This window comes from Agelaius phoeniceus, chromosome 34 (assembly GCF_051311805.1).
Source record: "Agelaius phoeniceus isolate bAgePho1 chromosome 34, bAgePho1.hap1, whole genome shotgun sequence".
NCBI lineage: Eukaryota > Metazoa > Chordata > Aves > Passeriformes > Icteridae > Agelaius > Agelaius phoeniceus.
The window spans coordinates 2,634,426-2,648,144 of NC_135298.1; the positions used below are offsets into that span (position 1 = coordinate 2,634,426).

The 13,719-nt window shown below is 55.0% G+C and overlaps 1 protein-coding gene across 1 annotated transcript; it reads left to right on the forward strand.

Annotated features, from left to right (window-relative positions):
- The first annotated feature begins 448 nt into the window (after positions 1-448).
- LOC129125072 (serine/threonine-protein kinase pim-1-like) lies at positions 449-6,020 on the forward strand. Its single transcript, XM_077192549.1, has 6 exons — positions 449-503; positions 3,525-4,114; positions 4,224-4,274; positions 4,478-4,844; positions 5,489-5,665; positions 5,914-6,020. The coding sequence occupies exons 1-6, from the start codon at positions 449-451 to the stop codon at positions 6,018-6,020; spliced, it is 1,347 nt and encodes a 448-aa protein (XP_077048664.1).
- Positions 6,021-13,719: the final 7,699 nt, after the last annotated feature.

The following is a 13,719-nucleotide window of genomic DNA, read 5'->3' on the forward strand; positions in this document are numbered from 1 at the left end:
CCTAACCTGGGGGAGGTGTGTGGGGGAGGCAAGCTAACCAAAGCAAGATGGATGTTGCAGGTGCGAGCAGTGGACCAAGAAGACAATGGCTCTCACCCACTGCAGAGAACATGGACTGTGTGTACCCTTCTCTAAATACCATTTTTTCCCCAAAAACACAATAGGCTACCTTTGATTCGATTTCAAGTTTTACCCCTTCCCCCATCAACAAAAAGAGTATAATAAGTGTTCGGATGAACTGCAACCCTGAGATCTCCCCAGACGTGACCTGGTGAACTCCATTGGCTGGACATCAAAGGACTGCGCCTTTTCTATGTTTGGTAGCTTTATACCTTCCTTCCTCTTCCTCCCTCTTTTTCCCTTTTCCCCAATTCCTCCCCAATGCATTTTCTTGTGGTTATTCAATAAAGGTACATTTGTTTTGATTATCACTGCAGCCCCCTGTACCATGTCGGTGTTTTTGCACTCTGAGATCAACCCACGAACCATCACGAAACCCGTTCGTAAGGATGGATTGTGACACTTGCATACATACTATAGAAACCTTCTATCAAACCTTAAAAATTCTCTACAAATTCATTTCCAACATTACTGGGTCTGGCACCGCCCAGATCTGGTGTTTGCTGCCACCTCCAGTGCCCAGATCTGGAAATTCCCTTGTTCCCGCAGAGCCAAGTAGCGCAATTTTCTGGTAAAGAAAGCCAAAATCTGGCAATTTCCCACTGATGGCACCGGCAATGCCAAGATCTGGTGTTTTCTGCCACCGCCCGTACCCCAGTCTGGACATTTATTGGTTCCAACACAGCCCAAGTGCAGCAGTTTTTTGGAAAAAGAAGACAAAACGCAGCAATTTCCTGGTGCCACGACTGTCACCACCCAGACCTGGTGTTTGATGGCACTGCCCATGCCCAGATCTGAACATTTCCCTGTGCCACGCAGCCCAAGTGCAGCAATTTGCTGGCAAAGAAAGCCAAAACCAGGCAAATACCTGGTGCCTACACTACTCCGATCTCGTGTGTGCTGACACTGCCAGTGCCCAGATCCGGAATTTTTCAGATGCAAGCACAGCACAATTCCAGCAGTTTGCTGGCACAGAAAGGTCACATTTGGCGATTTCCTGGTGGTGGCAAATACCCCACCAGGATCTGGTGGGCGCTGGAACTGCCAGTGCCCACATCTGGCAATTTCCTGGTGCCAGCACGACCCAAATGCAGCCATTTTCTGGCAAAGAAAGCCAAAACCCGGCAGGGCCCAGATCTGGGGTGTTGGGGTTGGTTAAAAGAAGAAGGAGACCTTGGCTTAAGGCTGTAGGAAAACCCTCTTTAGTTGGGGTTGCTAGGAGCTCCCGCCCATAATCCTCTTGTTCAGTTATGCAGATTGTTACTAGAAAGTTCTGAGTTCTCTTTGCTACCATTGGTTACATTTTACTGCAAAAATTTCAATATTCATAATCCTTCCTTCCTCTTGGATCCTTCCCTCAGATCTCACATTAACACCTCCCCATGAATAAATGGATAAATATCCCGGCTGGAGCCTGGACCCAGGCTTTTTTCTGCTTCGCTCTGTGTACTGTGCACGCCGTCCTGTTTGTTGTGTTTGCCTGCATTAAAGTTCTGTTTCCAGACAAGCAGATGAAAGCAGTCTCTGTCTGTAAAGTGGCCAGAGCTGGTTCTCAGGGAAACCACTGGCCAATGGTCCGGACGAGGACCAGAAGGTTTCACTGGTGTTTGCTGGCACCGCCAGTGCCCAGATCTGGAAATTTCCCTATTCTGACACAGCCCAAGGGCAGCAATTTGCTGGCACAGAAATCCAAAACCCGGCCACTTTCTGCTACTGGCTCTGGCACCACCCACATCTTGTGTTTGCAGTGCCAGTACCCAGATTTGGAAATTCCCGGTGCCAGCAGAGCCCAAATCCGGCAGATTTCTGTCGCTGCCAACGACACCACCCAGATCTGGTGTTTGCTGGCAGCGCCAGCGCCCAGATCTGAAAACTTCCTGGTGCCTGCAGAGCTCAAGTCCAGTGATTTGCTGGCACAGAAAGCCAAAAGTTGGAAATTTCCAGGTTCTGGCTCCAGCACCATCCAGATCTGGTGTTTGCTGGGACTCACAGTGCCCAGATTTGGAAATTTCCCGGTGCCTTCACAGCCCAGGTCCAGCAATTTGGTTTTAGCTAGCTTAGGCAGAGAAGTTCCTGGGACTGGGACTTTCCTTTTTCTTGGAACTGTTTAAACCTGCTCTGGACTGAAAACCCAGAGAAACACCTGCAGCTCACACCTGTGGCCCACCAAGGTCTGGAACGCTGCATTCCAGCACCAGAGGGACTTAGAAGAGACCGAGTGAGCCAACTACAACCCACAAAGAGGACTTTCTGAATTTTCCATCTCTTCAGGAATGTCAGAGGTTTTATTTAATATTATTCATTTTTCATGCTTGGGAATACTTTACTTGGTAAATAAACTGGGGTTTATTTTCGCTTTTCTCGAGGGAAGTCTTTTCCTGAACTAGCAGGGGGAGGGGCCACAGGAACTTGATTTCTAGAGGGACCCCTTTTGGAGGTTTCCTCTCAAAATTTGCCCTAACGCAGCACAAACAGTCATAATGAAAATTTCACCAGTGGCATAATTTCCTGGTGGCAAATCTTGTGACAGAAGCTTGACCTTGTTCTCCAGGAGAGATTCTTGGCAAGAGCAGACAGGAGAAGATTCCTGGAAAACAGGAACAGCTTTCCAGAAGGGAAATGTAAATGAAAGAAACAATCCAAGATGTTTTCCTTTATTTATTTCTATGCTCCCCTTTTCCATGTTGCACTACTTCTCCATCCCAGTAATTCCAGATGCACTGCACCTATAAGATCAGTGGCTTAGTGATTTTTAGACACTCTAAAATACCATGAGGCACACACAGTTTTGCTTCCCCTGTTTTTACTGGAAGGCAACACTGGAGATGTAAGTGCAGTGCTGGGCTCAGGTAGGAATCCTAGCCCAAGGGAAGGTGTCCCGACAGTGTTTGCCCCTCAGCCAGGCCAATGCAGAGCAGCAAGCGAGGGGATTGCTGTGCCAGTGTGCAGGAGTCAGGGCTCTGCACCTGGGCTCAAGGCTGCAAAGTTGCCGTGTTTGGACGGACTCAGGGGCTGTGCCCGGGGCGCGCGGGGCTCGAACGTGGGGCTCGTGGGACGAGCGGGGAACGGACACGGGGACGAACGGCCCCGGTGCTTCAGTTGCAGCGGCGGCAGCGGCGGCAGCAGCAGCGGCGGCAGCAGCAGAGGCGGCAGCAGCAGCGGCGGCAGCAGCAGCGGCGGCAACAGCGGCAGCAGCGGCATAAGCAGATACTCTATAACGATCTTTCTCCTTCTCTCTTTCTTCCTCTTTCTCTCTTTCTTGGTCTTTCTCTCCTTCTGTCTCTGTGTCTCCCTTTCCCGCCGTCGGGCACCCTTCTCCCGGGGTCCCTTGCCCGGCGTCCCTCTCCTCTCCCCGCCTCCCTCTCCTCTCCCCGCCTCCCTCTCCTCTCCCCGCCTCCCTCTCCCCCTGCCGGGCCGGGCCATGCCCCCGGCCCGCCCCCGGCCCCGGGCGGGGCTGCCCCGTGCCCGGCCCCGCCCGTCCCGCCGCGGTCTCGCCTCCGCCCGGCTCTGGCCCTACTGGCGGTGGCGCTGCTGGGCGGGCATCAGTGCCTTGTGCGGGGGCGGCATCGCCGCCCTTCGCCTCCGCCTGGCCCGAGCCCGGCCCCGGCCCCGAGGCAGGCTCCAGCCCCGAGCCCAGCCCCGGCCCCGGCCCCGGCACCTCCCGGGGCCCGCGGAGGACACAGGCGGCGCGGCCGCTGCCGCCGCCTCCGCTGCGGCTTCCCCGGCCCGAGCTCCGCCGCTCGGCAGCGCGGCCGCCGGCCCCGAGCCTCCCGTGCCGCGTTCCGAGGAGCGAAGGCCTGGGCATGGCCGGCCCGGGGCGGCTGAGGGGCGCTCGGGGGCCCTTGCTGGCCCCGGGCCGAGCGCTGACAGCCGCGTCCCGCCCGCAGGGACGGCGCACGAGGCCCTGCAGGAGCGCTACCGCCTGGGTTCGCTGCTGGGGCGCGGAGGATTCGGCAGCGTCTTCGCGGCCACGCGGCTCTCGGACGGCGCCCCGGTGAGCGGCGGGGCCGGCGCGGGCGCAGGACGAGGGGGCGGAGGAGGAGGAGGATGGGGCTGGGAAGGGCGGGCGGCGAGCTGAGCCCGCTGCTGTCCTTGGCTTGCAGGTGGCCATCAAGAGGGTGCCACGGAACCGCGTCCGGCACTGGGGCGAGCTGGTGAGTGAGCGGGGCCAGCGGCAGCAGCCGGGGCTGCCGGGCGGGGATGAGCCGAGGCCCGGCACGGTGGAAGCCGCCAGGACGCCTCGAGGGGGAGCGGGCGTGGGGCCAGCGCAGGGCTCAGAGCATCCCGGGCTGGCTCAGGGCTTCCCCAGGCCTGGCACGGCATCGGCCCCACTGAGGGCATCGTGCTCCTCCCGCAGCCCGACGGCAGCAGGGCCCCGCTGGAGATCGTGCTGCAGGCCAAGGTGTCCACTGGCTTCCCCGGCGTGGTGCAGCTGCTGGAGTGGTTCGAGCTGCCCAACCACATCGTGATGGTGATGGAGCGGCCAGAGCGGTGTCAGGACCTGCATCGTGTCATTCGGGCACGGCGGTTCGTGCCCGAGGAGGTGGCGCGGGAGCTGTTCCGCCAGGTGCTGGAGGCCGTGTGGCACTGCACCAGCTGCGGGGTCCTGCACCGCGACATCAAGCCAGAGAACATCGTGCTTGACCTGGCCACCGGGCAGGCCAAACTGATTGACTTTGGCTGTGGCACCTACCTGCAAGAGACAGCCTACACCCACTTTGCAGGTGAGCCCACGTAAGGGTGTACTCCTGGTCCCGGGATCTCATGGCTCAACATCTCCCAGCCCAAGGTGGCTGTGGCAGCGGGGATTCTCCCTTTTGCTGCCAGTCAGGGGACTGAGTCTTCAGCTGAGTTGCTTTAGAGCGGGGCTGGGTGGGGAGCCATCTTCCAGCCTTGCTGGCAGCCTTTGCCAGCCACTCTGCCCAGGACTGGGGCTGGGCTGGGGCAGCCAGCCCGACCAAAACCCCCCTGGGTGGGGGTAGCAGAGAGGGGGGGTGGAACCTGTGCCCCAGCCAGTTTGGTGTGCAGGCGATAGGAAGGGCTTGCACTGCTCAACTCGCCCTGTTTGCCTTGGCTTCCTAATATTTTTGGGGCAATGCAGGCAGGGAGGATAAGGGCATGTTTTCCCCAGCACAGAGGGCTTTTCCTTTGCATGTCATGGTCAGGCTTAGCTGGGGCTTCCTCTGCCCTCTTCTGACACCAGTGGCTTCTTTTCCAAGCCTTAGTTTGTGCACAAGTCCCAGGTGCTGGCGAGAGGGCAGTGGTCACCCTGTGTGCCACTGATGCAGCCCCCGCAGGCCCAGGGATGCTGGGGCCAGGCTCTGGGAGCAGCAGCATCCCCCTGCTGAACTCCATCTGTATTCCATAGGAACACCGTCCTACAGCCCCCCGGAATGGACCCACTTTGGCTGGTACCATGGCGAGGCAGCAACGATCTGGTCCCTGGGCATCCTGCTGCACCAGATGGTCTGCGGGGAGCACCCTTTCAGGAGGGGCCGGAACCTCAGCTGGGGCCAGCTCCCGCTGCCACAAGGGCTCTCTCAAGGTGGATCCTCTTCTCTGGGCACGGGGGGAATCCCAGTGCTGGGAGCCAGCAGCGGGCTCGTGAGCATCCCGCTCTGGCAGCTGCTGAGGAGGTGGCACATGTCCTGCTCTCCTCCAAAACAGGGAATTGATGGGAAAGTTTAGGCCCAGCCCTGAGCACATCCAGAATGGCCTGGGCATGGCAATAGTGGGGCAAAGCAGACAGGAGCCTTCTCTGGCTGACTGGCAGTTTCTGCTTTCTCTGCCCAGAGTGCAAAGATCTGATCAGGTGGTGTTTATCCGTGAACTCCTTGGAAAGACCCACATTAGAAGACCTGTTCTGTGATCCTTGGGTGCAGGATATTCCTCGGCCATAGAAGAAGGGAGAGAGCCACAGGCACACTTTGATCCAGGGCCCTGGTAAGTTGCAGCTCCACACATGCCTTGGCAATCAGAAGCAAAGGAACCCAGACCTTTTTGTGCTGCCTGTGTCACTGCAGGGGGGTCATGGGATGGGCACACGCAGCCCTTGTGCTGCAGCTGAGCTGCTCTGCCCAGCACTGGTGGCCGCCATCCAAGCTGGTTTTGCTTGTGCTGGTTCCCTGACAGCTGGGGCCCTGGGCAGAGCCCTGAGAGCCTGGTCTCCCCCCAGGGAAGGAGAAGGAGCCCCTGGAGAAGCTGTACCGGGTGGGGATGCTGCTGCTGCTGCTGCTGCTGCTGCTGCTGCTGCTGCTGCTGCTGCTGCTGCTGGAGACAGCCAGGATGGCACCAAGGATGAGAAGCTCTTCCTCAGCCTGGCCACTGGAGGCTGAAGGTGATGGACTTTGATTCTGGCACCTTCTTCATAGCCAAACTCCACAGGAAATTTGCAGATGAGTCCCCACGTGGGGAAATGCTGCCAGATTTGGGCATGGCCCAGCCTGGCTGGGAAGCAAAGGTTCCCCCTGTGCTGGGGCAGATGCAGCTCATTCTTCAGTCACTGCCCAGCTGCTTTTGGCAGGGCTGGGGCATGGGCTGGGGTGGGTACGAAATGGGAGTGGGCTCCTGGCCCTGCCAACAGCCCCCAGCAGCCACCGTGGCCTGGGCTGGGGCTGGGGCTGGGGCAGCCAGCCCGACACAAACAAAGCCCCATGGTGGGAGCAGAGGTGGGACTCCAGAAGCTGTGCAGGGGCTGCTTTGCTCTGCAGGCAAGGAAGGGCTGGGCTGCTGCACTGCCCTTGTTTGCTTTGGGATCACCGTGATTTTGGGGGGCAGTGCAGGGGGGAAGGGAGAAAGTGTGGGCTTCCCTCAGCCATGGCTGGGTTTTTCCCTACCATGTAGGAGTTGGGCCTTCCTCAAGGCCCTGAGAGAGATAAGAGTTTTTCCCGTTTTTCTTGTTTTCCCTTTTTGCATCTAATCTCTTTTCAAGAATGTGTTGTTTGTTTTTCCAGAGGAAGCGTTCCAGGTGGTCCAGTGCAGATGGGGAAGTGCTTGGGAGCAGCTGTGGCGTGGATGGGCGGTGGCCTTGGAGAAGGCTGAGGCCATGGTTTGGGAGCAGCTTTTCTTGCAGCCGTGGCTGGCGTGAGGTGGGTCCCTGTGTGCTTGGCAGGGTGGGATCAGAGCTTTTGGGAGATGGCAGCGAGCACAGGAGCATCCTGCTCTGGGCAGCTGCTGAGGGCTGGATGTGCCGTGGCTGGCTGCAGGCTGGGCACATGTCCTGCCCTCCTGCTCTGCTGCCAAAGGCAGCAGGGATGGGCAGCTCTGGGCACAGCTCTGGGCACAGCCAGCATGGCCTGGGCCCCGCAGGCCTTGGCACAAGGGCACAGGAGCCCTCAGCTGACGGGCACTTTCTGCTTTCTCTCCTTGCAGCCGGGCTCTGAGGCTGCTGAGGCTGCTCTGGGCTCTGCCAGGGCTCTGCTGGGCTCAGCCCTGGGCCCAGCTGGGCTGGCTCTGCCCTCCCATTGCTCTGACAGCTTTGCATCAGACGAGCCCCTTGCGAGCACAGCGCCTGAGCTTTCTGCTTTGGCAGCTGAGTGAGACTCTGCTGCAGGCCCAGAGATTGCAGCTGGGGACACACATCCAATTGGCAAGAACCCAAACCCTCCACAGTCCCAGCTGAACGCCTGGATCTGCACAGGGTGTTTGTCTGTCCCATTCTTCCTTCTTGATTGCCTGGAATTGTGCAATTGCACTTTCTTCCTCCTCTAGAAGTGCCTGAGTGGGCCAAAGCTGGCGAGTGGGCCGTGTTCCTGAGGCAGTGCAGTCTGGAGCTGATGGATGGAGAATTGCCCTTCTGCACTGCCAAACCAGAGCAAAAAGCCCTAAGTGGGACTTGGTGTCTCTAAGAAATCCCTGACAGTTTCAAAGGGAATGTGCAGCTCCTTGCCAGGCTGAGAAGGAAGGGCATCTTCTCAAGGATTTGGGCTTTGACAGAGTTTCCATTCCCAGTCCTGCTTGGAGCGGGAAGGGCACAAAGCAATTTCCTCTTGCTTTGAGCACAATTTCAAATGGCAATGTTGGAAACAAAGCCCAAAATCTTTTAAAAGGCTGCTGGGGTCAGTAAGATGGATCCATGCCATCAGCACATTTACAATGTAAATAACTGAGTTCCCCTTTAAAAAAGATCATTTACCTCTTAATGCAAAGTTTCAGAACTTTTTCACTAACACTTGGGTTTTGTTTTCATCTTTCTCATTTTATATAGTTTTTTTTTCTTTTTCCTTTTTTTCCTTTATATAGAAAACATGTCCTACAGAAGGAGTGTCCTTTGCTCCTGGTTCCTGTGTGGAGCAGCTCCCTTGCTGCTGGCTGAGCTGCTCAGGCAGAGCCCGGCAGCTCCTGGCCCTGCAGGGCTGAGGCTTTTCCCCGTTGCTGGGCACAGCCTGATGGAGCAGCACTGCTGAACACGGGCACACACAGAGGGCCCAGCAGCAGCTGCCTTTGGCCACCTGAGGCTCCAAGGCCCAACCTCTGAGCAGCCAGGGCTGGAAGAGACTGGCAGCATCTGATCCCTGACTCTGGGCCAGGGCTGCACAAATGACCCCACAGCAGCAGCAGCAGCAGCAGCAGCAGCAGCAGCAGCAGCAGATGGAGCTGACTTTCAGCACAGCCCCTGGCCCTGTTCCCTCCCGTGTGCAGCGGTGTCAGAGCAGCCTGAGGCACCTGGGAGCTCCCAGTGCCAGCAGGGACTTGAGATGGCAGCCCTGGGCTCCTGGAGGCTGTGCAAGGAACGGAGCTGGGCACTCCCTGTCCATGGGGAGCTTCCAGATGGAAAAGGCTGCTGTGCCCAGGCAGCTCCAGGGGCACAGAAAAGAGGCTCTGGAGCACTGGATCAGTGCCAGTGCCACAGTCCTGGGCAGCAGCCAGCCAGCCCTGGGGGAACAGAGGGCACAGCAAGAGGGACAGAAGCAGGCAAGGGCAGAGACTGGGAAGAGCCAGGCCCGCGAGCAGGAGCAGCTGCTCCATTGCACTCTTGGAGAAAGCTCTTGGCTGCTTCAAAGCGCTGAAAGGCGTGAAGGGCAGAGAGGAGGCCACAGCAAACAATGCTCCTGTTTGCACAGCCTCCCCTCTGCGTGTCCCAGAAGAAATTGGATGGACTGGATTCGTCTCTCCGAGTGGTCTCGTTCAGCATGAGCAGCTCAGCACCAGGAGCTGAAGGAGCTGAAGCCTCAGGCCACAGGAGCTGGGCAAGAGGGAACTTCTGGAGCAAAGTAATGCTGCTGAAATAGCCCCAGCTGAATGCAGCGGATATCATCGTGGAATCACAGAATCCTTTCTGTTGGAAAAGCCCTCTGAGCTCACCCAGTGCAGCCGCTCAGCCAGCAGTGCCAAGCCCAGCACTAAAGCACGTCCCTGAAGTGCCAAGGCCTGGACAGCAGCCCTGAGTGAGGCCTGGACAGCAGGCCCTGAGCCCAAGGTGGCCTCTGGAGGAACCTTCCAAGCAAAGGTTATCTTTGTATCTGCTCCCTGCTGAGATATGCATGGTCATTAGCACTGTGATAGATGTAGCCACTCCTTAGTGAAACATGGATGGCCCTTTGTGTATTTAGAAGCCAGAGAAGGCCATGAAATCTGACATCTGGCCTTGTGTGGGGCTGAAGGATCAAAGTCAGCTGCCTTGGCTGCTCCTTGAGGCCTGGCCAGGCTTTGGGAGGGAGCCAAGAGGAGGATGAAAGCAGATGTTGGCACACTAGCAGTGCTGTCAGTTTGTTCATGCAGCACTGCCAGAGCTGGGCCCTCTCCCAGTGGGCTTGGAGCCTCAGCTGGGGCTGGAGGCACCTGCAGGAATTGCCAGTGCCCAGGAGTGGCTCTGCAGCCCTTGGCTGTGACAGCTTCCCCAGCTGCTGTGTGCATCTGGGGGATGGCAAAGGCTGAGGGGAAATGCTGCTGCATCTTTCTTAATCACTGCAGGCAATCTTTGGTGGGGATGATTGGGTGCATTGCTGAGCTGCTCCTTTTGTGATTCTTTGCTACTCTGAACTGCAGGAAATGACACTGATTCCTTCAGTTGGAGTCTGTGTCTTTGGTGCTGACTTTGGCCACTGGTCAAACCAAACTGGCCCAGTCTGGCCAGATCCCAACCAAATGTCACTTGTTCAATGTCAATGTGAGGCATCAGTGCCATCAGAAATTCCCAGATGGGAAGCCCTTCCCTGGAGTTCCCTGGCTCTGCAGTGGGCTGAGGTGGGAGCCCCGTGGGAGCAGTGGGGCAGTGGGGTAAAAGAAGCTGCAGCCCTGGATGTCTTCAAATGCATCCAAAAACTGCACATGGAAAAGGAAAAGGACTTGTGGGTTTGGGCAGACAAAGATGAATTTGTTAAGAGTCCATTGGAAACAGCAGCTTCAGAAGGAACAATTATTGTTGGAATGCTCCCACATGGAGCAAGAGCAGAAGGTTTTAATCTTGAGCTCAGCTGCATTTGTGCCAGTGAAATATCAATATACTAAATAACTGTATGTATTTATTGTATAATAAGACCTTAATATATGTATATATGTATTTGTATATTTATATATATATATATTATATATATATGTCTGTATCTATCTGTCTATATGTATATCAATATGTATATCTACATATGAAATAATAATAATGTGAAATAGTGCTGACAATACTAATTTGGTAGCTTTGGCTGCTCAGGGATGTAACTCTAAATACCCTACAGAACAGGATTGGCCAGGACCCTACTGTCAGTGGTCAACTATGTGAGATTGTAGACAATGAAAAAAGGAGGAAGGGAGGAAATTGGCTATTTTCCCAGGGTTTGCTGATACTGTGATGCAGAGGGCTTTGTCTGTTGCTGTGAAAAATACAGGGATGAAGCCTGCAGGGTTTTTCATGTCCCAGACTATGCACAAGCTGCAGGATTGGTTGAACGGGTGAAGGGGTTGTTAAAAGAGCAGTTGATAAAATGAGGAGATGGGAACCTTTGCCCATGGAGAACCCATCTCCCAGATGTGCTCCATGCCCTGAACAATGGCCCATGGGGGAAATGGAAACCCCCTGGCTGTGCACAGCTGCCCCCAATTTGCAAATCCAACCATGGGCAGTGAGACTTGGACTGCCTGGGAAATTGTTCTGGCTGTGATGGCCCCTGGCAGGGCCAGCCCAGAGGCTGCAGGGCTGGGCCTTCATGCATTGGAATTAATGAGGATGAATTCAAAGCAAATGAGAGCCATCAGTACTGAAACAGGAATTCAGATTCCTCCAGGACACTTTGCTTTGGTAACTGCTCCCTTGGAGCTTGGCCTTGCAAAGTGTTCATGTCATGGCAGGAGGAATCGATGCAGAATATCCAGGAGAAATTACAGTAATTCTGTGAAACAATAGTGACCAGGATTGGATTATTCAACCCCATGACAGGGTAGCACAATTATTGATATTGCAATTTTGAGAACGATTGTGAAAAAAGGAGCTCCAGCTCCAATCCCCACCGTTTGTGGAGATAAAGAGTTTGGATGCAGCAGTCCTAATAATGGAGCCAGAGTGTGGGTCCGGAGGCCAAATGGCCCTCCCGAGGCAGCTGAAGGAGCAGCTCCTGGGAAAGACAACTCTGAGTCCTGAAAGCTGGGCAGGAGCAATGGGAATGTGTCCCTGCAGCCAAGGATTGTGTGTGAGAAACAAGTAGATCTGACAGGATATTGTTTTACACATGCTGCCAAACCAAATCTCCCTGTTTGCCCCAAGGGCCCCTTTGGCAAATGCTCTGATCCACGGGGCTCCATGGGAAGGCTGCTGTGACACTGAGGGACTTGCACAGGAATTGCATCCAGGAGCCTGGGAGCCCCTCAGGGACTGGGACCGGGCCCCTTCCAGCCCTAGGGGAAAGGGCCCCCCAAGCCTTGTTAGCCCCAGACAACATGGTAAAGCTGAACAGCAAAGGGCCTGGGGGCATTATTCTGGAATTAAAAAGGTGCCAGCTCCATGGACAACAGAATTCTTGTTCCTAACTCCAAGGAGATTGAGAAAAAAGAATGAAGAACGGTGTCACTGAAGTACTACTGATGTCTGTAAGGTGTACCTTGATAGTCAGCCAGAATCTTTGTCTGCCACAAACACCTCTAGTGTTTGACCAAGGGGTTAGTCATCAAAATGTAATGATGAGTTCTGAAGGATTGCTGAGCTTCTTTTGTAATTCTTTGCTAATGATGATGTGCTTTGCTGAGCTCTTCCTTTTGTAATGCTTTGCAGCTGTGCATGATATAAATGCCACAATTCCTTCAGTTGGTGTCTGTATCTTTGGTAGTAACCCTGCCCACTGGTGAAACAGGGCCCCCTCTTGCCTAAGTGTTAGCTGGGAAGGCAAAAAGCCTCCCTCTAAAATTCCCCCCTTGCTCCTTGTTCCCCCCCTTCATAGCCTGAGCATGATGTGCTCTGGTCTGGGCTGTGCCCGGGGTCAGCTGGGGTCACCTGTCCTGGCTGTGTCCCCTGCCAAGCTCCCCCGCAGCCCCAGCCCCTCCCCAGCGTGGCTGGACGAGGGGCAGGACAGGCCTTGGCTGTGCTGCAGCTCAGCAAGAACAAAACCATCTCTGCGTGCTCAGCGCTGTGCTCAGCACCCGGCCCAGCAGTGTCTCAGTGCCAGGGGCTGTGCCCTCAGTGCCTGCCAGGGCTTTCCATGGCAACTGCCAGGCCAGGTGCCCCAGGTGTCCCCCCCAGTTCCGGTTGCCATGGAAACAGTGCCCAGCCCTGCCCCTTTCTGTCTGGCTGACCTGGCCTTTGGCCCTGGCAGTGCCCTTGGCTGCTGGTTCCTGGTGCCGGAGCGGCCAGCGCGGCACAGGGCAGGTGGCCATGGCACAGCCCCCAGCAAGGGATCCCCTCTGGCTCTGGGCACTGACACCAGCCCTGAGCAAGGGGCCCAGGGCAGCTTTCCATGGCCACCAACCATCACAAGGCTTTTGCCCAGAAAAAGGTACTTGGACATCCATAACTCTTTGTTCTTATTGTCTCGTATTCTCCTAAATCCTAATTGTCCAAATTTTTATTACTTTAATTATATTACTGTTTTATAAAACAATTTAATTGTTTTATAACAATTTTTTAAAAGTTTAAAAACAAGTGATTGGTGTTTTTCACACAGTGCCCAACACACAACATCCCATGTACTGATGTTTCTGGGGGAGCCATTTACAACACCGCGGGGTCACAGGATGTGAAAAACGCCAATCACTTGTTTTTTGAATTTTTAAAAGTTTCATAGTAATAAAATAGTTAGAAAAATAGCAATATAATTTGAGTAATAATAACTTGGATAATTTGGATTAGGACAATATGAGGCAATACCAAGAAAAAGTTACGGACATCTGGGTACCTTTTTCTGGGCAAAAGAAGCCTGAAAAAAGACACACTTTAAGAGAGGATTAACCCTTAAAAACAATAACCTGATGCATATTCATACACTTCATACATGATGCATAAATTCCATTCAAACCAAGGAGTCTGTTCAGTGTTAACTTCTTCCTCTGAATCCTGACAGCGTCTTCAGGGCTGAGCAGGCAGGAAGAAGTTCGTTTCCTCTGATAGGAAAGCAATAAATTCTCTTTCTCTGAAAGATGTAGGTGTTCTGTGGCTGCTATCTTGCTGCAAGTCCTTTCTTT